Source organism: Phaenicophaeus curvirostris, chromosome 1 (assembly GCF_032191515.1).
Source record: "Phaenicophaeus curvirostris isolate KB17595 chromosome 1, BPBGC_Pcur_1.0, whole genome shotgun sequence".
Taxonomy (NCBI): Eukaryota; Metazoa; Chordata; class Aves; order Cuculiformes; family Cuculidae; genus Phaenicophaeus; species Phaenicophaeus curvirostris.
In genome coordinates, this window is record NC_091392.1 from 86007793 (window position 1) to 86034230 (window position 26438).

At 48.6% G+C, this 26438-nt stretch overlaps 1 protein-coding gene across 1 annotated transcript in view; it reads left to right on the forward strand.

Annotated features, from left to right (window-relative positions):
- FSTL1 (follistatin like 1) overlaps positions 1-26438 on the forward strand; it is a 57075-nt gene that overhangs the window by 23348 nt on the left and 7289 nt on the right. Inside the window, exons 3-7 of the mRNA XM_069866865.1 lie at positions 18368-18472; positions 19671-19800; positions 21339-21371; positions 22777-22907; positions 25850-25968. Of these exons, the coding sequence (XP_069722966.1) occupies positions 18368-18472; positions 19671-19800; positions 21339-21371; positions 22777-22907; positions 25850-25968 (518 nt within the window). The remainder of the gene's footprint in view (positions 1-18367; positions 18473-19670; positions 19801-21338; positions 21372-22776; positions 22908-25849; positions 25969-26438) is intronic.

Genomic DNA, 26438 nt, shown 5'->3' on the forward strand with positions numbered 1-26438 from the left:
GAACCACCCAGTTCCCTTCATTTTCCCTTTCTGCCTGGTGTTCAGGAGAGGGTTGCTCTCAATCAACCATTCATGGTTTCTACTGCTGCCTGGGGTTATTGCTGTCACTGACTGAACTTCAAGCAGCTTTGCTGGTATTAACCTAGACATGGAGGATTACTGAAATATCCAAGATATCCACTATGAATTCACTTCCTTTCATGCTTCAGACTCTTCCTCCTTACTGCTGGATTAGTAGTCTTAGCTATTTCTAATGAGTTTGTTAGAAACACTGGTATGGAGGCGAACTGAAGCTGATGGATTGACACTGTTTGATGTATGCCATGGAGGAGTCTTCAGATGGTTATGATTTCTAGTTTTTGGTGACACGACTGCAAGTAACATAGAGGCAAAAGCTCATGTAACTTAGTTATCCAGTGTACAGGTTGTGTCCCCGCTACAAGATCTATTCTGTTTCTGACCAATGGAGTTCTATTCAGTAAAATACATCTCCAGTGAAAGCTCTTGTCCTCCTGTCTCTCCATGTAAAATTCCCTCACCAACAGTTTCAAGGACAATATTGCATTGCTGAGGCATTTTGGCACTGTAGTATTTGTCTTGAGAAAGAATATAATTGTATTTTTTCATAACAAAGCCATTATACTGTCAAAAGCTTAACTTTCTGTTGCATTAGCCAACAGCCAGCAAAGATTGCTGGGAAAAGAAAGCGCTTAGCTTAACCTAAATTTTTTACTAGCAGGAAAAATGGAATGAAAACAAAATGAATTTATAATGAAATGGATTTATTTCTGGGCTTTCCTATTGTGCTGTTGTTTGCTTTCGTTGAGGGCATTTAGAACTGATTAGCAGCCCTGGAGACAGAAGTCCATTATTTACACAAAGAACAGCCAGAAGAGGAGAGACAGCAGTGCAGCCTCCCTCCCTTTCTCTCTACTCCATCCTCTGTGTCCTTCCTGCATTCCCAAAACAAGCTTCAGGTTCGTCCTGAAGTGATCATTCCTCAGTGGGGAGAGGACAACTAAGTCTGTGGTCTGCTGCCTTTTGTCCGAGATGCCAGCAGAGACAGAGAGGATTTGCTGATGGCCTCAGGCTTCTCAGGGTCAGATCCCTGTGCTGTGGAGGAACATGGGGAGCCTTTGTGGACTGCAGGCTGCAAAAGTCTGTTGTGGGTGTCTGAACCCATCTTCGCTTAACCAGCCTTCTTGGAAGCAGCATCTCAAGAAATGAGGAGGATGAATATGTGATAACACTCAAGAGATTTTGCGAAAGGCTGCACAAAAAGGCTGCACATGTTTCTTCCCATGGGAGTTAAGGCTGGGGGAACAAAGTGGGAGAGCCAGATGTGAGCCAGTCTTTGGCACATTCCTACCCTCCTCCTCCTCCTCCTTTCAAGAAGTTCCAGAGCCCTCCGCACACTCCATCTAGGGGGGCACAGGCGCTTAGATGTGTGAAGAGACCCCAGGCCTCTGTGTAATTGTTGCCTGTGATATAGTGAGTTTAATTGCAGCATGCATAGTGATTAATAGAGAGTATGTAGGGAAAATGCTGCCTTTCTTTCTTTCAGCTGTCCATTGGGGTAGCAAGATTGGTTAATAACGGCTACCTGCTCCAAAACAGTAGGGCATTTGGTTCTTGGGGGAGCTGCTCCCTCTCTGAGAAACAGCTAGAGCTGCCTCATCTTAGGACCTGTTCATTCCTAGGCTAATGCAATCAGTAATGTAATCTGTCTTGTGCGCATATAGTATCTGTGCAGTTTATGCACTTACAGAGAAAGTGCATGCCAGTAATTCAGCCCACCTCTGAGTCATGACAGTGGAGGGAAATAGGGGAGTACTTGCTTCAAACCAGGTGATGCACAGAACCTGCAAGGATATTGCTTTTCAGAGCATGCACAGAAGGAGCAGGCCAGCCCCAGCAATGGGGGCTCCCTTGCACAAAGAAATGGGCATAGTGGCCAGCTAAGGGGATTCTGTGGTTTTTTGAAGCGATCCCTGCTCCGGGCCTGTTGGTGTGACTCTTCCGCTGGCAGGAAGCAGCAAGGGCATCAAGATCCTGCCATGGCAGGGGAAGTTTCACCTCTTATTTCAATAAGGTTGAGATTTTTCCATTTGTATCCAGCTGGTTTGGTGGTTTCTCTTCCATGTTCTCTGATGGTTTGGTTTTTTCTTTAACAGGAAAGTGTTTGTAATTCCTTATCTTAGTATGTGAAGTAGTGAGGGCTGCAACCACCAGCCAGGCTCTGAGCTTATCTCTGCCAGCAGCCTCTGCCTCAGGCCAGTGTGATCCTCAAAAGCCACCTTCAGCTCTCCTGAGCTGTGCCAGCTTCGCTCTGCCAGAGGAAAAGTATGGGTTTGGAGGGGCACAGGGACACCACTTGTCTGGCTGGTTAGGAGGGTTATGGCTGAGCTCCTTCACCGGTGCCAGAATTTAAGTGAGAGCCTCTGTTGGGCTGAAATGCTGCCAGACCACTGGCAGACTCTGCTTTTAACACTGTGATGGGGCTGAGCTCTATACTGAGACCAAGAGCAAGTTTCCCTCCAGTGTTTGGGGTCAGGAATCTGGTTTGGCTTGTGCTAGAGCTGGGTGGGGGAAATGGGGTGCACGCAGATGACTGAATTGCAGCCCCTCCTCCCCCTCCCCACCAAGCTCCTGTTGGCCTTTCCAGTATTGCTCACACCCTGCAGTTTCTGCCCAAAGACCTCAAGTGCTCTTTGAGTTTCCTCCCTATAGCACGTGTCACCCAGAGGTGGGCAGTGATGCTTCTCATGCTTGCTCTGTGACGTGCTCTGGGAGCTGTGGGAACAAGAGAAATGAGAAACACATGTTGTAATTAATCAGGTTTGCATGCTGATAGCATCACGCCCTCTACATTTTGCATTGTGTCTCCTTAAAGCCATCGTAGTCTCTAGGGGAGACAGGGGAGCTGCCTTGTTTTCTGCTGGGCTGGCTGGGGATCCTGGAGGGTCACTGCTGGCCCCAAAGCAGAGGGGGTTGTGCCAAGACCTTGTAGTGTACCTGGCAAGCATGGGTTTGCCAGCCGGCAGAGTGGTAGCCTTCTCTCTGGGCTGGAAGGCAGCTCCTCCTCCCCGGCAGTGTGACCGCAGCTGCTTCGAGGAAAGCCTGTGAGCCAGGAATGTGTAAGGATGCCGGCATCTGTGTGCACTGATGGCCTTTCATCTCTGAAATGCAGCCTGGCCAGGCCACAGGGCAGAAAGCAAAACATCCTGGGAAGAGCTCAAGAAGTATTAGAGAATACTTTGTGCTTTTGGAGGTGGTTCAAGCAGTGATCCCTCTTCTAGGAACACTGGCTGCAGGAGGCATGGAGAGCCTCAGTGTCACTAGCAGGGCTCAGAGCTCTCTCTCTCTCTAGCCCAGGGCAGTATGTAAGTTCATAGCAGGGGCCCTAATACCTCATTGCTGTCTCCAGAGAAGTGAGGAAAGAGGGATGGGCAAGCATTTGTGTCATGATCATGGAATCATTAAGGCTGGAAAAGACCTCAAGTCCAACTATCAGCCCACACCACCCTGCATACTAGACCGTGTCCCGAAGCACCACATCAATGTTTTTGAACACCACACTACAGTGACTCCACCAGTTTCCTGGGCAGCCTGTTCCAATGCTTGATGACTCTTTCAGTAAAGCAATTCTTATCAATCATTGCATCTGGCTGGCACTAGTGGCCTGCCTTCACTGGTCTGGGCTCAGATAGGCTACCAAAGTTCAGAAGCCCCATTTAAGGTGGCTGCAGTGATACATTCAAGTTGTTTTACCTCTCTGCAAGTTGGGTCACCTCTGAATGCCTGCATAGGTAACAACAGAGAGTGTCTTGAAGTTGCCCATCAGAGAACAAGAGATCTGTGACGAAGACCCAGGCACCCTGCTCCCCAGCCACAGGCAGTAAGTACCACATTGTCTCTGTGTAAGTTCTGGGCCCCCTCTGCTTCTCAAGGCGAGCCTGAGCATCTCCATACCATTCCACAGCTTCCCGTTTGAGCTTCTATATGCAAACCTCCTGATGGCCGTTATTGCGCTAGCTAGGTTTGTCTGATGCCAGCAAGAAGAATGATAATCTCCTCTGCTGAGAACCGCGCAGCTCAGCCCAGACATGAGCATAGGCTCCTCAAGGTCTGAAGGACAGGAGGTCATGGGACAGGACCGAGTGTTCAAGAGGGAGCTGGAGCAGAGCAGAGAGAGAAAGGTGTTTGCAGCCCTGGTACAATTTGGGTGGGGAGCTGCCTCAGAAATCACTTCTGTTTGCTTTGCTGGACTGACTCAGAGGAGAGGATGCTTTCCCTGAAGCAACATCTATTTGGGTTATCATAACAAGCAAATGGAGTCGCACTTTATTTTTCTGTTTGTTTGTTTTTTTTAAGTCAAGTCATGGGAGTCAGCATCAACAGTCTTCCCAACCAGACAGGAAAAAATTCCATGATTGCAGAGAGAGGGGGAGAGAGATGTCTGCAACAGTTCTTCGTTATTTCCAGACATGGTCACAACGAGCCAGATGGAAGGAGATGAAAGAGTGAGAATTGGTTGCTTTAGACACCAAATAACGATGCTTTAGGAATAAAGCCATGGGAATATTGTTTTTTAAGTTCCCTAGCTGAACCAGAGAGTCAAACCAAAGATTTTATTTCAGGTCAGCTGAAACTCATTTGTTATTCTCAACAGAAAAAAGGAACTGACCAAACAAAAAGTTGCTAAGTGTATCAAAACATGATTTTGTTTTGCTCTCTTTAACTTTTAAGTTGACATACAAGACTTCATCAAGTATATTTCAACGTTTAAAAGAGAAAATAGTTCACTTCATCTTAGAAATAATTTCAGAATCAAAGCTGTTCCCCAAACTAGGCACAAATTTCCACATAGTTTTGGTCAACCTCAAATTGCATTTTCCAGTGAATTAGCACTCTGTCTGAAAAATGTTGCCCAACCTTATTTAGGGATTATAGGAAATCAATAATTGCTTCTATTGTTTCTAAGTCACAGAATTGCTTTTGGGCTGCAAATGCTGATGAGTCTGTGCTGTCAGATTGGTTCAGAGGCCATGGGGTGATAAAGGGAGGTCTGCTCTGTGAGAAGTGGGGAGTAACTGAAACTACATATGTGTATATGGGGCATGCTGCTTCTCATGGGAGCAGCAGAGGTTATTCCCTACTCGATTACATTTACCCTTCACTTCCTGCAGTGCTCTGCTGCTGTGAGAGGGAACCTAGTTGTAATGAATATATCATGAGAGCAACAGTTTGTAAGCTAGTGGTTCAGGGAGGTATCGAGGAAGTACCATCCGTCTTCCTCACTGATAGCCCACACAACATAGTTTATCTCCTGTTCCCCTTCTTTCTATGCTAAGTTGACTCAGGAATAAGATGAGGGACCTACCAAGACACAAAAATATGAGCACAAGCAGCTTGCCTGAGAAAAAAACTGGGTGTTTGACCAAGCATCTTGGGCAAGAGGGAGGTTCAGCAAAAGCTGCAGGAGCAGTGCAGGGACAAAGAGGCTGCAGGTGGCTGCGGCATCTATAGCCCAGTGTGATACCCATCCTTGGGGGGCAATGGGAAGGCTGGAAACCCTCCGACTTTGGAAGTTTTCTTCTTTCCTGCTATCTGTGGCAGTTACCATAGTGACTGGATTTTATAGTGTATTTCACAGTGATGCTACCAACTTTATCATGGCCTTCTTGTCTTATTAGTTTTCTCTGGGCTGTCTCAGTAAAGAGGTTAGCCATTAAGCGCAAGTCAGAGACTTACAGTGCTCTCCCTGTTGCAGAGGGAAGCCTCTTCAGGACAGACATGAAATGGTGTTAGCTCTGCACAGGGATGGTTTCAGGTGCTGGTGCCTGTGCTGGAGGCTTTCTGGGGGATAATGAGGACAGCAGGAGTTGAAAAGAAGTAGCTGGTCCTAACTCAAGGGTCACTGTTCACATTGCTCTGGGTCCTGGATGGCCCAACACCGCTGCTCTGTGATCACACTGTGGGGCTGAGGGGTGACTACCCTTGCAGTTTAATGGGATTTGCTTGTTGTTGATGTTTCTGAGAGCAGACAAAAACACATACACATCTCTCCCTGTAGTTTTTATGCCTGTGCAGCCCCCCTTGTGTAGTTTTCACAGCAAGGATTTTCACTTAGTTTTTACAGCGGTGTTTTTCCTCTCCTCTTTCCAATATAAATGAATAGGCGCACACACCCTTCTGCCATTTGTAAGGTCTTCAGTAGTAAAAGCTGAGGTTAGAACCTAGAGAGCTTTCTTTGCATCCATCCACCTCCTAAAATCGTAGTTTGCATTTTGGAGGTTGTACTATGACGGGGCATTGGCAGACTTGCTTTCATCTCCCTTTGGCTACAGGGACACAGTTTAACCTTTGATAGAGCTGTGCCTTTTTGGCAAATGTACCACTGATAAGCAGACTCCAGGTTAGTTCCCTAACCTTCCAAACTGCTCCACTCTTGCTTGTTTGTTTTACCCAGCTTGTGTTTTCAGATTCTCCCATAGTTATCAAACTATTCCTGACTCTGTAGTTTCAGGAAGGGGATGCTTGGTCAAGACCTCAAGCCAAGAAAAGTTGCCTAAACAAAATAATGCCTAATAATGGGATTTATTCTGACCCTTCCTTACTGTTTCCACTATTCAAAGGGGATATCATGACTTTTTGTGTAGTAAAGAAGCTTCAAAGGAGAGAAGTGAATGTGGCTGAGATTACTGTCACCTGGGGATTCACTCTTGCAGAGCCATCTCCAGCAGAGCCAGTGAGTGGAGTGGCCCTAAAGCTGCTCAGCATTAACGGGTAGCTGAGCAAGTCCTTGACCAAGGATAGAAGATAAAAACTGGCTTATGTCCATTTCTGTTCTTACTCTCCCTCCCACGCTGAGGCTGACTCAGTATTTCCCTCCAATTGCACAGCAATTTTCATTGGGGTTTTTTTGCAATGTGGTGGTAGAAAGCGGGTAAAGGAGGACTAAGGCACAGAGCTGGGAGGAGGGATCATCAAATCCATTGCATTAGTGATGGGAAGGAATCTACTGAGGTCTGTTGCACAAGAAGCTGGAGGCTGCTGGTAAACCTCAGCATTTCCTGCACTCCATGTTCCTCTTGCATATCCAGTTACTTGAAGAGGTGAGGAGATGCCATAGGGTTGTAAATCCTAACTTGCCTCCAACTGCTCAGCTCGCTCTTCCATTCCCTCCATTGGAGCCAGGTGATGACTGAGAAATGTGCCATATTTGGATCCCGTACAGAAATAAATCATCCCAGCTGGCTGGAAAAAGAGGCAACACGACTTACTGGCAGGGCCAGTAAAATCTGCAGGGCTTCTGAGTGTGGGAAGTTAAAGAGATGAAGGATGGAAAAAAAGAGGGTCTGCTGTGACACAGAAAGAGCTGTGGGTTACCACCGATTTAGGCTGGAAGGGAACATCTGAGGCTGGATATGCCATGAGCAGCATCAGATTGGACAGCAAGGGTGGGGGACCCCAAAATGGGGAAGATTATCTCAAGTCTCTGCTGCTGGGCTCTGTGGTACTTGGAAGAAGAGAGGGGTGACGGAGTCTGTGTTTAATGGCTAGGAAGAGTCTGTGCTCCACAGCTCTGCTAAGGCCTGGAGGCTGAGACCTCTACCTGCCCTTACAAGGAACTCCTCATTCTCCTCCTTCACACCCTCACGTTGGGAAGGTCTTTCTCTGACCACTTCTAAGGTGCTGTGACTTGTCTCGTGCTCAATGGCCTCTCCTGTTGAAATTTAGGAATCAATGGTGGTTGTGGTTTTATTTTTGTTTTAAACAAAACAGGATGGATAATTGAGGTTCCCAGAGGTGTAGCCATGGCAATCAGGGTCTAGGAAGGGTGGTTGTACCCCAACAGGGAATATGACTTGTGTGTCAGATTGTGAGATGGATTTGGCTCTGGATCAGGGAGCAAAGGGAGCTGAGCTGCTGCTTTCTGGTAGTTCTTGTGCAAGTTGTCTCCCTTGGACATTCCTTTTGTGATCTGTCACATGAGAAGAATGAGACCAATCTTATCCTGCAGATCCTGTGGGACTGACTTAATTTAGGACCTTTCGTGTGCACCTCCCCAGTGCATGAGGGTTATTTTCTTAACAAAATACAAAGTGATTAAATGGATTCCCCCCGTGAGAAACCACAGTGCATAACTAGCACCTCCTCTCCTCCCATGGGACTCCCTCTGCCCTGCTCACAGCTGAAGCCTCTCCAGCTGGCTTGGCATGCACAAAGCAGTGTCTGATCTCCTGCCTCTGTGCCTTGCCGGGAGCCAGCATGAGCAAGAAAGTTTCTGGTGGCTGCAGAGGAGCTGGCATTTTCACCGCATGATGCGGCAGGACAGACTCCAACCTCTTCTTCCAGAAAGGCTGCAGGGATGGGTGGAGGGAAGAGTGCTAAGAGACATTGCGGTTTGGAGCCGTTACATTCTTGAGGCTATGAGTGCAAGCAGAGTTTTAGGCTGAGTGGCAGAGGAAGGCTGCAGCAAGTAGAGCGCTACCAGACACAGGCTCCCTTCCTTCTAGCAGCCATTTTCCAGACTAGTTTGAGGTAGAGATTTCCTCTTCCCCAGACTCTCATGTCATTGTTCCCCTTATGGGGCCTCACCGGTCATTGCCTTGTGGTGGAAAATATGAGGCTGTGAGGCCAGAGCACAGACATTCCTTCCAATTTAAAAGGGAAAACAGAGTCCTCACACAGTGGAGTCCCCGCGAGAGGCGTGCCTGACTCCGTAACTGTTAGCAGCATCACATTGTAAGAGAAATCAGCTGTTTGGCAGACACCTTTCTCCTTTTGATTAGGTTGTGGGGAGAAAAGCCTCCTTCCTCCCAGTTCCCGTATCCCTTTGCCTTGCAGGCACCAGCTTCTGCCTGCTTGCTGTGGGACATGAGAAAGCCATGGCTGGTGAGTTAGGGCTGCAGTCTCTGTTGGGGGGCCAGGACACTGGGGTCACTGAGGAGGTAGAGCTCCCTGTATCCATTATGCCAATCTCTGCAAAGCAATACTGCCAAAGCAGTGTTTCTTGTAGGAGTAAAAGCATCAGATATCTTCATCTCTCCAACAAAGACACAAACAAATACCCACAAGCAGGCTGCCACGGGCGACGTTGTTTTTCCATGGCTCTGTGCAGACATCACTGACCTCAAGGACTCCACTCATCCCAGAGGTCAGTTAGAGCCTCAGTGCTCGAATATGGTGGACACGGCTGGTTCATGGGTCACAGACTGATTAGCCCACGAGGGTCACACGCAAATCATAGAATCACTAGGTTGGAAAGGACCCAATGGATCATCGAGTCTAACCATTCCTATCAAACACTAAACCATACTCCTCAGCACCTCATCCACCCATCCCTTAAACACCTCCAGGGAAGGTGACTCAACCACCTCCCTGGGCAGCCTCGGCCAGTGCCCAATGACCCATTACGTGAAATATTTTTTCCTAATGTTAAGCCTGAACCTCCCCTGGCGGAGCTTGAGGCCATTCCCGCTTGTCCTGTCCCCTGTCACTTGGGAGAAGAGGCCAGCTCCCTGCTCTCCACAACCTCCTTTCAGGTAGTTATAGAGAGCAATGAGGTCTCCCCTCAGCCTCCTCTTCTCCAGGCTAAACAACCCCAGCTCTCTCAGCTGCTCCTCATAAGGCCTGTTCTCCAGCCCCTTCACCAGCTTTGTTGCTCTTCTCTGGACTCGCTCCAGAGCCTCAACATCCTTCTTGTGGTGAGAGGCCCAGAACTGAACACAGCATTCGAGGAGCGGTCTCACCAGTGCCGAGTACAGAGGGAGAATAACCTCCCTGGACCTGCTGGTCACGCTGTTTCTGATACAGGCCAAGATGCCATTGGCATCTTGGCACAGGGTTGTTGTGCCCCAGGTGCAGGACCCGGCATTTGGCTTTGTTAAACCTCATCCCATTGGACTCTGCCCAGTGGTCCAGCCTGTTCAGATCCCTTTGCAGAGCCTCCCTACCCTCCAGCAGGTTGACACTTCCACCCAGCTTAGTGTCATCCGCAAACTTGCTAAGGGTGCACTCGATGCCTTCATCCAGGTCATTGATAAAGACATTGAACAGGGCTGGACCCAGCACTGAGCCCTGGGGAACCCCACTTGTAACTGGCCTCCAGCTGGAGTTAACTCCATTTACCACCACTCTCTGGGTAAGGTACAGTTTTGCAGAGAAGGAACCTCCTCTGAGCTCTGGGAGTTGTGGGCCCTTTCCTCTCTTGTCTGCTTGTCTCTGAATCCAAGTTTTCTGGGAAAACACTCCAATTCCCAGCATGGGCAGAGATGTATGATCTGGCTTGTTTCCCATTAGCAAAAGTCAGCTGTCATTAAATATTCATATATTAAGCATTCAAAAGCCTTTCAGTGGTTGCATTTTGTTGTGTGATGTATTTAGTGAGCCAGTCCTGGATGTCAGCTGAGAATAGGAAGAGACACAGGGAAAGATTTGGTAAGTGGAGTGGTGACTGGGTTCTGGATTGGGACATATGCTTCTCTATGGCAGGCATCCCACAGCAAGTGCAGCAGCTCCTGGCACTGTGTCTGGGTGGCTGTTCACAGCCCTGGATTGCAGCTGGCTGAAGTGCCTCAGCGGTGAAAGCTCCAAGAGATGCATGAAAGCAGAAGAGACATGGAGAGTCCATCCTCCAACTCAAGGAAATGTTGGGGACGGAGCACAAGGGTCAGCATGGAGGAGACTGAAACAGGGCTGCAGGGATGGCGGAGGGGCTGGGCTGAGCCGGAGGAGTGCTTCATGGGCCTCTGCAAAGGAATTACAGCCTGGATCCCCAAGGAAACAAAGCTATGTCAGCGGGCTGTTTCTGCGTGACTGTCTCTTGCCTCCAGTGAGTCTTGAATCTATCAGCCTGTTTCCGCCGCAGCTGATAAGGTGGTGGAGGCCTCCAAGATAATGGGATCCAGCTGGTTTTGTGATTCTAGGTGACTGGCTTAATGAGAGGGGCCTGCAAAGAACCCCCATCCTGAGTCTATACACTGCCCTGTAAGTAGCTGGCAGACAGGCCATGCAGAGAGCTGTTGGAAACTGGGCTTCATTAGTTCTGCTGCTTGCAGAATGGCTTTAAGATTTAGGGGAGGAGGAATCTTGAAGTTTTAATGGCACTGGATCCCTTTGCATCCAGTGCAGACCTCATGCTGGCACCCTTCAAACAGAATATTGTTAGGGTTGGAAACATTGCACTGGTCCAGACTTTGCCTCACAAACATCTTTTCTTTCTCTTTTTAATTAACTAGCTTGGGGACAGCCTGTTTCGGTGCCTTCTGAGCTACCCATCAACACCTTTGCTAGTCTGAGCCACGGGACATGGACCATGTGCCTCCCGGAGGCAAAGCGAGGGGGAGCTCCTGACAGCAGTGGGGAGCTCCAGAGGGTGCCACTTCGGGACTGGATAACACCAGACCTGAGGATGAGTGCAGCTGGGTTTTGATGTGGCCCTTGCAACAGTATGTTCGGCAACCTCTGATGGCAGATTTCCTTCCCAAGTAGAGGATATGGATCACTCCACAGCCCGCTGTGCCGTCCTAATAGCAATGATGTCCTGGGAGGCAGGTTTTATTGCAGAGCTCAACCAGAAATCAGGCATGGTTCAATCCCCACATGCTGAGCTTATCTCCATTTTTTTTTTAACAACTGAAAATCAAACCTTCCAAGTCAGACTTTAAGGTTATTTGTGTGGGGTTTCTTCCAGAGTTTGCAGATGTCTTTAGGCAATAGCCCTAAGGAAAAGAAATTGCAGTGTTCACCTTACCTATCTATTTATGGAAAGCCCAGCACTGAGGGTGCCTGCTTGTTTCACACTAATCTGCTCACTTTACGCTGCTGCCAAATTTCCACCCCATCACACCAGAGTGTTAGAGGATCCAGGGAGCTGCCACAGGAACTAGGTCAGGTTGGTGGGGAGGGATGAGTGCTTTTCTTGTTGGTCACAAACCAGAACAACGGGACAAACATGCTGCCAGAGCTAGTGGCACAAATGGCCAGAGGTTACAGGCTCTGCCCGTGTGTGAACTCCTGCATATGTAGGATCCTGCAGGAGGGCCATGCTGGAGAGAAAGAGCTGTTTCACCCAGAGGCACACTTGGGGAGCCAAATGCTTTTTCAGTTCCATCACTGTACAGGAATTACTAAGTTTTCCTGACACCCCCCACCCCCAAGCTGCACCAATGCCCAGCCCTCTCTTTTTGGATATTGCAGCACAGTGCATTGTTGACCTAGTGTTTGTGCCTGCAAATATTTCTGTGTTAAGAAGAAATCACTGCCAAGACCACGACTGATGGAAGCGCTAGGTTTCGTGGCTGGATATTGAGTTAGTTTAGAAATCGTGCAGGCAACGTTGTTTACAGGTGAGACCTTGGCATGTTCAGAGACCACTTAAATCCCTACTCCTGTGTCAGTGGTGGCAGGGAACAGGAAGGAGTGTGGATGGGAAGACATAGGGAAGACTGGCTGAAAAGATAATGGTTGCAAAGCTCATTTCTCCCTGTCTGTGTGGAGGGAATCTATTGTAAATTGTACTGGTCATATCTGAAAACTCCCTCCCAGCTTTTGGGGCGTGAGAATATGTGTGAGTCCTGCAACCCCAGATATCGTTTTGCTGTCCTTTAGTTCTGCCTTATCTGTGTGGTACTAGAGTTTGTATAGTACATGGGATTGCCTCCCAGAGGAGCTTTCATTGCTACAGCACTTTGGTTTCCTTGTGCATCAGGCAGGGCAAAAATGCAAAGTTGTGATTTTACAGCAGACAGCACAGAGCATTGTGTGAGTGGTCAAGTCATTTTGTTGATTTCCACAAGTGATGGCAGAAATGCAGAAAGGCCTGCAGTCACTGTTAAAAGCAGAAAAGCTTTTTCCTTGTGTCAGTAGGAGCAGGACAGTGTGTAGCATTCCTCCAGTGCAGCATGGGCAGCTGAGAAAGAGTTTTGAGATCTCCAGAAGGAGATGTTGTATGGAAGGATGCTTAGAAAGCAAAAAGCAGTCTGAGGAGTTGTTTTTTTGAATACATTAACTCCTCATCTTGTAGCAGGGTGGTCTCTCTGCTTTTTTCTCAGAGCATGCCTGATGGCAGAAATCCCTGCTGCTCCCTTCAGGCATGGGGCACGGTTGATGTGTAGCTGTTTGCACAGCTCTTTGCAGGTGGAAGCTCATTCTTCCTTACAGAGGTGTTTTGTTGCAGAGCTGTAAATGGTTTCAGCTTTCACAGTCTGGTTAGGGAAGTCCCCGTTTCCACCAAGTGACAGCAGGCGGCTGTGGCTCAGCAGGGGCCAGGGGAGGGAGCAGGCAAGAGCAAGCTCCGGTGAGGAGGCTCCCTTGCAAAGCCAAGGAGCCACAATACCTCTTTTTCTTTGTGCATGTGGTCACTCGTATACCTTGCTGAAGATGTAGATGGGCTGTCAGATACAGGCACGGGTTTTGTGTTTGGGCAAGCCCTGAGGCACAAGGGCATGCAGACGATCTCTACCAGGTGCTCTATGTTCAGAGACAGTTGTGGGTGGACATACATGCATGGACATGTTCAACAAGAGAAAATGACGTCAAGTTGTGCCAAGGGAGGTTCAGATTAGACATGAGGAAAAATTCCTTCACTGGAATTATCAGGCAATGGAACTGGTTGCCCAGGGAGATGGTTGGGTCACCACCCCTGGAGGTGTTTAAAATACGAGGTAGACAGGTGATCAGGGATAGGTTTTAGTAGTGGACAGGTGTGGTTGGATTCAATGATCTCAAAGGTCTTTTCCAACCAAATGATTCTACGGTTCTATGCTGGTGAAGGCGTGCTGCACTGTTTTTTGGTGCAGTCCTGCCAGTGAGGAGTAGGCACGGTCACCTGCAGGACCTCGGTCCCCTGCACAGACCTGGGCTGCGCCACACACAGCACCGTGTGTCGACACATTGAGCTGCGCTCAGTCCCAGACATCTGGGCACAGGCAGGGTCTCGGAAATGCTCCCAGCACTGGTGCATACACTGTGTTGGGGGTCCAGCTCCTCAGCGCCAGTTGCTGCCAGAGATGAGAAACAGCCCTTCCTGCTGCCTAATTTTAGCTCTCCACCTTGAGGCCCCGCATTGCCGGTTGCCGTGGTGATCCCTCACCTCCGGCTCTGCCGCTGGCAAGAAAAAAGCCAGCGGGATCCTTGGAAATGTCTCCATTTTCCTCCTTCCTCCCCAGGAAGCAACAGCTGAGGCAGAAGCAGTGCATGTGGCTCACTGCATTGTCAGTTCAAGTCTTCTACTTGGCACTTGCCCGTTCACATGCAATAAGCTTTCATCCACAAGGTTATGCTTCCCAAGCCCCTGAAGGTGGGGTGGATCTCTGTTCCTGGTCAGTTTACAGCCTGGACTGTGCAAACATGTCATTGCCCAGCTGCCCTGGGTTTCTGGCCCATGAGCCCTTGGCAAGCAGCTTTCTCCATAGTCATTGTCTTAGAAGATGTCTGGGGAGGTTGTGCCCCTGTGGAGGCCACAGGGTGAAGAGTCAGGAGTGCCCCTATGCCATGGCAAATGCTCCAGAATCCAGGCACACCTGCTTTGGCTTCGTGCTCGCAGCTGTTACACCTTCCTGCTTGCTCTTTAGGCAAAGGAGTAATTAAACGCATTGCCCAAATGGAGAGAGCTTGGGCACATCACCTGAGGCAGGAGAGAGGAACTGCCTTGTCACGGCTTGCAGTGTAAATGCCACCATGCAGCAATTAATAACGACTCCCTGCCCTTTCCCTTCCGCCTGCCCAAGCAAGCTGTGCACAGAATGAATGACGCTTCCCAAGCCCATGGTGACAGAAGAGGGAATGGCAGCTCACAGGGAGGAAGCAGTGTAAAAAAAACATGATTCCAGCCCCCAAATCCTGAAATTAATTTATGGCAATGACATTGAAACACTGTGGATCCTTTTGTGTGTGTGACCTTTTATTTAAACCTTTGCAGTTCATATTTTCAAGCTTTTGCAGGGTAGGTGCAAGGACAAGCTATTTAATATAGAAGTGGCAGATGCCATCCCTGCTTACTCACATGACTCCAGCAGATGGTGACAATGTCCAAGGTAATATCAGAATATCTGTCACCAGAAACTGTTTTGGCTCATGGTATCTGGGAAGTTGCCAGAGAATCAAGAGTGAAAATTATAAAGCCTCATTTGCAGACCCCCACTGTACTCATCCAGTCATCCACAGATCTTTCCCAATTATGCACAGGGGTTTGAGGCATTTTCTAGGAACATGACTGGAAGCCCTAGAGAGAGCTCCCACCCTGCAGCATTCCATGACCTGTCTCTGAGCTGTGTGGCCGTACCAAGCAGTGGTGACAGCAAGTGCTAACTGCATGTGTGTGCGGCTGGCAGCAGAAAGTGGTGTCTGGCTCTTGAAGGAGTTGAAGGCAGGAGGAGCGCACTTGGACCTGCAAAGCAGGTGCACTGGGTCAGGTTGCAGGGTGGGGTAGATGTAAGGGTAGGAGAGGTGATATCTGGTGAAGGAAGGACATGAGGGTCTTGGGGATTTTGGGAGGAGGACATACAAGTAGAAGGGACTACTGTTTGTAGGTTGTAGATGGAGGATGTATGGTTTGTGAGGTGAGCATTGCAAGGATGGAGGACACAGGGGGCTGAGGGAACCAGGATGGAGGCCGAGAGCTGCTTTCACTAAAGGTGAAACAAGCACCCAGCTTGATAGCTCCTGCCGTGGCTACTGCTACCAGGAGGAAGGATGAGCAAGCTGGGTGTGAGAAATGCTGTGCCAGAGTGAGAGGGCAGGAAGGGAGGCAGAGCAGCTTGATTGATTTATTTCTCTGGCAAACCCCTGGGGTGAAGACAACCGTGCCGGGATGTGACAACCAGCTCCAAGCCACTGTCAGCTTAGGACAGCTTAAAATAACAACAAAGAAGCAACCACCAAACCATCTTGCTTTGATTAGTAAGAAGAATCAGAATAACATGGCTCTCTAGCCTGCAGGAGGCAGGTTGTCCTCAGAGGCTGTTCTGGTGGTGTCACCCTGCCACTCGTGATCTCAGTGGGAGAGCTGCAATCTGCCTCTTGGGCTCTGGTGCTACAGGGGAGGGAGCTGTGGCCAGGACAGCCATGTCACAGGCCTGATTTCCAATGAGCTGGGGAGGGTCAAGGAGCCTTGCAACCCACGCTCAGTCCTTGTGTACACCTGCTCAAGGCCAGCTGCTGTTGTTGCAGTGCCATCTTGGCCCAGGAGGCAAGAGACATCAGTGGGCATGGCCAAGAGTCTGCTGCTGGCAATCCTGCCTGGTCATGGGCAGGGAGAGGCAGAGTACTGCCATCTATTGCCAGATAACTGGATTACAGACCTCAGTGGATGGCAGTTCAAAGCCTTGTCTAGCTCTGTTTTTGCTGGTCTTTGGCTTGGGTGGTCTTTGAAGGGTGGGCATGTTGTTTGAAACCCTTTAGAGAGATCAACACTTAGATGCCTACAGTGCGTTTTAGGTGTGGGAGTGCCCTCGCCAGATTCCAACCTGGGAGAATTTGGGTTTTCTTTGTGCTTTTTGCAAAATGAGCTTTTATTCCTTTCCTGTCCTAAGTTGTGTGAGGTTGCTTTTTGTGGTGAAGCACTCATGTTGTTCCATCCTAACCCAGAAACTCCTAAATAATTTAGCCCAGCCTTCCATCAGAAGACAGCTAAGGAGAGGTGGGTGCAGCAGAAGGGGCAGTGTGTGTCATAGCTCATAAACAATATGTGAAAGGAGAGCAAAGAGGCAGAGGGAGAATAACAGACCCTCATCATGGGATGAGCAGGTCTGGGACACAGTGAACATTTCTGAACAGAGGCTGGTGTGTATGAATACTGTATTTTTATTTTACAGCATGAGCAGTGAGATAGGAACTGTTGCACAGAGTAGGAGAAGTGTCATGCTATGCAAACCTGGAGGGAATCCTGCAGCGCTTTGAAAAGCCCTTCTTTGGCTTGATGACTATGCAGTAGGCCAGCAGACAAAATATTCTGAAAGCCAGGGGAGGGTCATTCAGAAAATGACCTGGCTGTCACTGCGGACTGTTGAGTAAAGACAGCAACTCACTGTGGAATTGTGGTTTAAAAGCAAAACAAAACCAAAAAAAAAAAACCAAACAAACAAAAACTCCCTGAAAATTAGGGTAAAGAAGCAGCAGGAGAAAAAATGTGCTCAGCATTTGTCATTATTTGTAACAATAATGCGTGCTCCTCAGCAAGCTCTGTTCCTTTTTTGATCACCTACTTTCAAAAGTCTATTATGGAGGTACAAAGATTCCACAAATGACGTTAAGAATAATACTCAGGTGAGAAGATAAAAAAAACCCTTTGTGTATTAGAGAGAAGAGTCACAGTAGATGTGACAACCTATCCCACTGATTGTTTTACATTCCTCAATCTTCTATGTCTACAAAACTGTTGAGGAAGCCAGCTGGCTCGCCTGAACCCAAATACTTAACGAACAGACGGAAAATGTTAGATGAAATGAGAGTCACAAAGGAAACAAGCAGTGAAATAACCAGAGTTTCCAAAGTCTGAACTCCTGGCACCATCTTCTCTTTTAAAGATCTAAGAAGAAAAAGGCATTAGACTGATAAAGTTAATGGTAGGTTTATTGAAAACATGGTTAACCTGTGGAAATCTTCCCTGCTAGGTGTCACTGATTCGGTCCCAAAAAGAAGGATTTGACAGTTACATAAACAACAAGAATACTTGCGCTGACTTTGTCGAGGAGAAAACTTATAAAGCATATAAACTGTGCCGCAGGGCATAAGTCAGCTGCAGGCTGTCAGGTACCAGGAAGAAATTTTCTCTGTGAGAAGTTTACTATATAATTATCTCTGACAGTGAGATCTTCAGTGACTCTTTTGAAGAGTTTAATCTTGACCAGTGAAGGCAAGATAGGAAGTCATGACATTTTGTGAAGGTTTTTTGTGACAGGGGCATAATCTGGTGCCTGATGACGATTTCTTTGACCTGTTCAGTATCACACCTTTCTCAGGGTTATGTTCACCTTCTTAAATGTCTTGAGTAAAGACATTTCTGCTCCCTACCCTCCATGATAAAAATTTTGAAGACAGCAGTCCTTGACACTATTCTTGTCATTTGTGCTAGACTTCCCCTTGCTTGCGCTTGCTCCAGTTCTCCTAGGTGATTTTCCAGGAATAACCTCAAGGAAGTCCTATATTGCTGGGGCTGTAGCCCTAACTCTTGCATCTGCTCCTGGTTCTCTGAGCTGTCCCATCTATTACAGTTATGTCTCTCTTGTTCTGCAACCTGTGCCTAACCACCTTGGTGCTCTTTGGTCTAGCCTACAAGTTGCCTGTGTTATTTTTTTAAAGTTGTGTTGCTGCTCATCTGGGTAACCTGATGTGGTTTGTGTCTCTTTGTGTCTTGCAGGAAGAGCCAAGGAGCAAATCCAAGATCTGTGCCAATGTTTTCTGCGGAGCTGGGCGAGAGTGTGCAGTGACTGAGAAGAGAGAACCAACCTGCCTCTGCATTGAGGTACGAAGGAACCACAGGTTCTACATCAGGGACAGGTGTTACCACCATCACCCCCTGGCTAGGTTTCAGCTACTGGAAGGATCTCATGATGGGACAAGGCTAAGGCTTTTTTGGAGCAGCTGCAAATTCACAGTAGCCCTTCAAACAGCAGGGCCTTTCCCAGTGTGATGTGAACAAAGAGTTCTGTAGGGTAGATATTGTCTGGGGCTTGCAGCTGCACTACTCACACAACTGCCTACGATCTTTACACACACAGGAGACTTGGCTGGAGGTCTTTTGTTGTGAGAACCTGGTAGGGTATTGGTATGCATTTGGCTTTGGAGGGCACTGTAAGGAGTGCCTACAAGCTCCAGTGAAGCCTACCCTCACTGGTGTCTCATTGGAGGAGGTTACAAGCACCCTGCTAAAAATCAGCTTTTGTAAAATGGAAGTAATTGTGGCAGAGTGCTGTGAGGATGAATAGGTCCATCCAGCAGGGAGCCAGAGATGATTAGAAGAGCCTTTCCCAGCTGCAGAGACACAGTGTCTCCCCACTCCACTCTGCCTTGTGCTTTCAAACCATTCCTGCCTGGCTCCTGGGAATGGATATGTGGCTCTTTGTTCCCACTTCCCTCAACGCCTGCAATTCTGACGGAGCTAGCCTGGTTGTTGGAGAGTAAAATGCCCTGTTAGCAGGAAGAGTGTCTGTCACTCTGGGTAGTCTTGGCCAGTCTGAAAAGGACACGGGAAATAAGTCCACACCCTGAAGACTGTCACTGGTGAACCCTCCCTTCACTATAGGCTGTGCTGTCTGCTTGTTGCTGACGGCTTATTCTACATTCCGTTGCAGAAAGGTGGGGCAGAATCTTACAGAGAGATGTAAAAGAACTGAGCAAGCAGAGGTGAATAGAAGAGATTCATAGAAACACTTCTGGGCAGGCACGTCCGTGGCACACAAAGCAGTAGTTTTGCAAGATTACATTCAGTATTTATGTTGGGCACTGATTTCTATGCTGGGTTCTCCTGTGGTGGTGGACTTCAGACTTCTGTGCAGGTTTTTCTGGGGTAGTGATGGATGAGTTTGGCCTGCTCCAAACACCTTTTGGGCCAAGGAGGCTGTTCCACGAGCTTCTGTTGCTCCAGACTGATACTGGAACTTCTATTGATCCAGAACTGATTGCTGGCAGGTAAAATGATGTCTTCTCTGGATCTCTCACAGAAATGCAAACCTCACAAGAGGCCTGTGTGTGGTAGCAACGGTAAGACGTACCTGAACCACTGTGAGCTGCATCGTGATGCCTGCCTCACTGGCTCCAAGATCCAGGTGGATTACGATGGCCACTGTAAAGGTAACCCTGTGTCAGGGAGTGGTGAGGGCTGGCTACTCTCTAAGGGAGGAGAGCTGGGACCCAAACACAATAACAAGGCAAGGCAGAGGTCTCGCCAGCCAGGACCTTGTCCCAGATGCTGAGCGGTCTAGCAGGGCAAGCCTGGGAACAGAAGACAGGTTCAACCAAGATTCCAGAGCAAATTTGTGGTGATGAAGTTGGCCTGAGGTTGAGCCATGAAATTGAGTCAGGATCAGGCCCAGTAATCAATCCAGATCAGGCACAGCCCTTTAATTGCCAGACCAGTCCATAGTGATGCAGTCTGAGCAGTCTGAGGTGGGAAGACATTCTCTCAGGGCCTATATCAACAGGATCTATGGCAAATACAGGAATAGTTACAACAGAACTGGAGACAGGAATACCTACAACATAATCCCAGGCAAGGACTAGGGGCTGAGGCATCAGCTGAAATAGGATCATGGGTAGAGAGTGTGGATGAGGCCCTAGGTAAGGTTGGGAGGGCCGTTAAAGCCCTCATGAGTCCACTCAGGGCCCTGACAATTTGGCTGTGGTGGGATATTGGAACTATATTTTCTCACTGTGTTGGTGGGAGGGAGGCACTCAGGAGAACAAGGCAACTTCTTGCTCCTGCCTGCCTCTCTCTGAGCTCAGGAATTCAGCCCAGCAAGTCTGTCAGTCTACCTGCTTAGGAAAGGTCAGGCTCTCAGGATAAAGCCCCAAAGCCTGTACTACTGCCCAAGTTCATGAGGGACCTCAAGAACTTTAGAAGCAAGGATTTTGCCTCAACGGTGGGGCTGTTTAGCTCACCCCTACGCCTTGGGTCCTCGCCTTGCACATGCCCATCTCTCCTGAATGAGAGGAGCCTCTGTGAAAAGAACTGTTCCAAGAGTAAAAAGATGATAAGGGAAAAGTAGCGCAGGCTCAAACTGCCCAACCTCCTTTGCTGGTTGAGCAAACCCTCTGCCAGAACCTCATGTAGCCTGTTGCTCAGAATCACAAGATCGTTGATGTAGGAAGGGAGCTCCTCTCCTGATGTCATCTAATCCAAGCTCCCCACTCAAACAGGGTCACCTAGAGGAGGTTGCCCAGGACTGTATCCAGTCTAGGGTTTTGAGTATCTCCAAGGATGGAGACTCCGTAACCTTTTCAGCCAATCTGTTCCAGTGTTCAATGAGCCTCATGTTGAAAGAGTGTTTCTTTATGTTAAGACAGCATTTCCTGTGTTTAAATGTGTGCCCATTGCCTCTTGATCTGTCAGTGGACACTACAGAGAAGAGTTTGGCTTGATCTTCATTTCCTCACTCCAGATTCATAAACATTGATGGTACTGCCCCTGAGCCTTCTTTTCTTCCGGTTAAACAGTACCTAGCCTCTCCCAGGTGACTCGTGTTTCAGTCCCTTAGTTATACATGTATCCCTCCTGTTTCCAAAGTCTCCCAGCTTCCTCTCCTCTTGCCCAAGTGGCACCCGAAGTGGGAAGAGATTTGTATTGCTTCATAGTGTGTAAGAAATATCATCTTCTGTCTTTCCATTAACAGAGAAGAAGTCTGAGAGCCCAGCTGCAAGTCCAGGTGAGAAGCCATCCCCTTGCGTGGATGGGTCCTCTGCATGTACTTAGGAAGTGAGGTGGGGAGGAGGGTCTGCTGAGGGAGCACTTTTTCACAGCTCTGTGAAAAAGTGATGCCTCTGCACTGGCTGTTGCAATCTGAGGTGGCAGATCGGTTGAAATATGATTGTCCAGCATTTCACTGCTGGGTGACCACTCCTGGGTAACCTTTCAGAGCTCAAGCATCTCCTGGGCCTTTCACTGTGCTGGAATGTCTCAGGGACTCTGAGCATGAACAGGTGCAGTGAAACCCAATTTGCCCCCAGGGACACAGGCTGTATTCGTCACCCAGTCAGGGGGAAGAGATGCTTTTTTGCATAGTTCATTGGGAGTCTAAGACGTGATAACTGTGGGGTTGTTGTCCTCAACTCCAAGAGCACTCTTTTGAAAGGAGACTTTGCTTCAGGAGTGGTTAACTGATAGGTAGAACTACATAATGAATGTGGCATTGTCTGGGAGGTCAGGAGGTGTAGCTGAACCACCTCTCCCATCAGCTAACAAGTGCGTTTGATTCCCTGTGCCTGGTTTATCGCCTTATGCCTTGCCTTGTGTACTGAGACTGGATTATGGGGCCATGGTCTGTGCTTCATTATCTATCCATGGCCTCTAAGTGCTGGAGCTGTATAATTGTCAACTTTAGCTTAGGACAGATGAGAGCAAACTCTTGTACAGATTTAAGGGAAAGGACCATGATCTGGGCATGGCCACCACCTCAAAGCAGCGTCAAGAAAGTTCAACATTAAACATGCAGAAACCGTCCGTCCAGTTGTGATTGTAGTCACTGGATTCAGAAGGAGATCCTTAGTGTGTGTAAGCAACGCAAATGCACACTGATTCCCCTTCTGGCTCCATTGGCCTCTGGGCAGGCGTGACAACTCACAGAAGCCAGAAGATCTAGGCTTTCAATTTTGCTTCAAAATATATAGTTCAGTGTTAGCACACAAGGTGATATCCACCTACAGAAACCTGGGACTCTGGAGAGCACTGCAAACAAGCCCAACCTGTTCTGCGTGGCATCGGGAAGCTTGGGGACCCTGTCAGTCGCCTTCCTCCCGCAGTATGGGGACTCTTCACACCAAGATGAGTCAGGCCTGTGTGGCCCTTCCACAAGTTTCTGGGATGGGAAGGCAGAAGGGCGTTGGGAGGAGTGTTGTTTTCTGGCCTTGCCACATGGTGTCACCCACAGCCCATCCGCTCTTCAGCACATGGCATCTCTGCTTTGATCTGCCGTGCATCTCCAGAGATGAAGGAGCCTGCAAACTGCCATCAGGGCTGGCTGGCTGGTTTTATTTCCATTTGTCTCTGTGGTCTCCCTGCCAACATCATTTCTCTCATCCTTAATTCTCCTGCTACATCCTCTCTCATGACAGTTGTCTGCTACCAGTCAGACAGAGATGAGCTTCGTCGCCGTGTGATCCAATGGCTGGAAGCTGAGATTATTCCAGATGGCTGGTTTTCCAAGGGCAGCAACTACAGTGAAGTCCTGGACAAGTATTTCAAGGCAAGTAGAGCAGCACCTACCTCAGAGGCCAGAGGACATTTCTTGCCCTGTCCCTGCAAAGCAGCTGTTGCGCCGCAGCCCAAGAGGCTCCATTGTCTGACGGGCCCATGGAGCTGGGGACCAGAGAGGTCTGGTGTGTCCTACAGCGTGGTATGTTAGGGGCTGCCTGCAGCAGCTGCTGACAGCCACTGATGCAGCTATGTGACAGCCCAGACCTGGAGCATCTCTAGGGATCTGACCTGCGCTGGGGTAAGAGGAGGAGGACAGACAAGTGTAAAGAGTGAGAGCTGATCTCAGGGGACAAAAGATAGCCAGAGGAGAAAAGGTGGGTGAAAGCATTGGAAATGCAGGTGAAAGGAACAGGAAGCCTGGGCAGAGGCTGCTCATTCTTTGTTCCAGACAGTTCCAAGATCATGTTGATATGGGGGTAGGGGTACTTTAGTGTTTCAAGGGGAATATTTGCTTGCAAGGAGAATGTCTCAGTTGTGGCCAAGACCTGGCAGTTCCCTAGTGCTCTACAGGGAGAGAGGAGCCGCCAGTGACTGTCAGGTCCTGCAATAATCCCATTCCTCTTCCCTCCTCCCTGTCAGTCTGTGCCTCAGCGATCCCCACCCCTTTTGTAACCAGCAGATCACACACTTCCCCCATGCTCCTGCCACATGCACTGCTGCATCCCTCCCCCTCACTCCCAGCTCCTGATAAAGACTTCAAAGCATTCAGGATGGAGCTGGAGGAGCAGGTGGGGAAAGGAGGAGAGTCTTTAAATCATAAGCTGTTGACAGCGAGAGATTAATGGTGCCTGACAGGAGTTAGCGCTCCAAGCAAATTTGCCATGGCAATGGCACCCCCTGGTGAGACAGACGAGCAGGTCCCCACACTCCAGAGAGCATCTTTGTCTTTGTAGCCATTATTGCTGGTCTGTGGAAACCCTCTTGTGGCCCACTGCCTCAGGCACCCCTGCTGGCACTTGCAGGCACCCAAAAGCTGCAGCATCCTGTGGAGCGGAGCTGCTCAGTCCCTCTTCCTGCAAACGTGCTGTCCCCAGCCACCTTCACAGAGAGTCTCCCCAAGCCATGGGCTTTGTTGAAGTGCCTGAGCCAGCCACCAGCTTGCTCCAATGCTGTGGTACAGCTTGTTTTCCCCTGCCAGCCCCACATCTGTCAGGGTGCTCACAAAATACTGTGGCTGCAGCTCAGAGGCAGACTCATGTTCTTTTTTTTCTTTTTTGTCCCTTTTTTTCTGGAGCACTGGTCCCAGGCACAAGTGGGTGAAAGCTATACCTTTTCTCAAACCAAAGGGGGAATTTCCTTCTCTGTCACATGGTCATCCACCATATCAACAACCCTTAAACTTTGAGATACGGAATTCAGAGCTTGGAGCAACCTGGGACAAAGCTAAGCAAAGCAAACTAACTGGGTTCAAACACACACCAATTTGTTTCACCAGTGAGGGCAGGTTGTCACTGGAGGTATCCTATGGTGCCCAACCCTGGAGCTTGGCACTTCTGCCCTGCCGATGGCCTGATTCCTGTTCTGCAGGTAATAAACACTAGAGACAAAGATGACATGAAGCTTTTCCCTTTCCTTGATGGGGAGGTTGTAGATGTAACCTTAAGCTTTTTACCACCTGGAAGGCTGACTTGTGTGTATCACCGGGCTGTAGGTTGGTTGTTGAGCAGGCCATGACCTTGAAGGGTGTTCTTTCAAGAGGAGTGAAGTCTCTAGTGGGAAGCTGCTCTGTTTTGGAGGGTCTCTGGGGGAAGACATAAATGCATTGACAAGCAAGAATACTAGCTTAACTGAGTCTAGATCACTAAGGGAACTGCAGCCACTGTCATGAGAAATAGCAGGTCAAGAGGCTTCAAAGTCTAGTGGAAGTTGGAACGTGTTAGAGGAGCAGTTAAACATAGGCTATGGCACACAGAATAATTTTCCTAGCCCTACAGGCTTCTCCTTAATCACACAGAGGTAACAATAGGCAGTGTGTCTACCAGCATTCCTAGAAGCACTGCACAAAGAGACCCACTGACATGCCCATGTCACACAGCAAAAAATAACTGGCAGCAGTCTGTGCGCAGAGTTCATTTTCCCCTCACTGCAATGCAGCTGTCTCTTGAGAGGGCCCAGCAGTTCCTGCTGAGTGCCCAGCACAGTGATGTGACATCTCCAAAGAGGAAGGCAAAATGCAATTACTTCTTTGGCAGTGCAGCCAGGATTTCGGAGCTAAAAATCCTGCTCTTCAGTGGCAGGAGTCCTGTCAGGACCTTAAGAAGTTGGTAGCGAGACATTGTGCTGTTGCATCAAATTGTTCCTTCTTTGGGATCAGCAGAAAATTGCTTCCTGTTATTTTCCTTTTTGTCACAGTCCAGGCACAGCTTTGGATTTACATGTACTGGAAAGCTGACACCTCCTTGAACGCAGCTGGTCTGCTTTACTGCAGGAGGTATATAAGAAGGCTAAGAGCTGGCTGGAACAAAGAGAAGAAATGGGGTTAGAGCCATAAATCAAGCAGCAGGAGATGACTGAGAGGCAGTGTATCTTATCGGTGAGAACAAGGCTAGGGTCATGTCTCCCAGTTCTGTTGCTAACATGGGTGTGTTGCTGCTTTTCTCTGAGCCTCTGTTCTTTATGCAAAACAGGGACGATGAAGTTTGTTTCCCTAAAGCTTCAAAAATGTGAAGTACATATGAAGACAAAATGGCCTCAAGTTGTGCCAGGGGAGGTTTAGATTGGATATTACGAAAAATTTCTCCATGGAAAGGGTCATTAAGCACTAGAACAGGCTGCCCAGGGAAGTGGTTTAGTGGTAGACTTGGCAGTGTCAGTTTTGTGGTTGGACTCAATGATCTTAAAAGTCTTTTCCAACCGAAATGATTCTGTGAAGAGGGAGAAGGAAGGACTGATAAATCAGACCGTCTCACATCTTCCTGTATTTCTCTACAGAGCTTTGATGATGGTGATTCTCGCTTGGACTCCACTGAATTCCTGAAGTTTGTAGAGCAGAATGAGACTGCTGTCAACATCACCACCTATATGGACCAGGAGACCAACAAGCTGCTCAGGTGGGCAATGTACAAGAGAGACAGATGTGGTAGAAAGGGGTGTGAGAAACTAACTCATGAGAAATAACAGTTAGGGCTTGCACTAAGAAAGATAACTACGTGTGAAGTGGCTCCTCACTTAATTAGATGTGAATACCGCCAAAAGGAGCGGTCCCACCCCTACCCTTCACGTTAGTCCATGCATTCTAGACTTCATTTGCATTAAATTTAGTAGGTGTGCAGCTAGGAGATGAGTTGGGTGACAGAAAATCTGTTGTCTTTTTCATTTCCTGATAAATTAGCTTTCTGGTGGACTTTACTTATCTTTTACCTGGCAGCTAGATCCAGTGCAAGGAAGATGGTGGGAAAGCACAGCAGGTGGGCAGTCTGCAATAAGAGCTCGTGCAAGCATCACATGGAAATGTAGTCTGAGAGGTTTCCGGTTTTCTGTGCGTGTGCCACAGTGTGAGACAGTGAGGAGAACAGGCTGC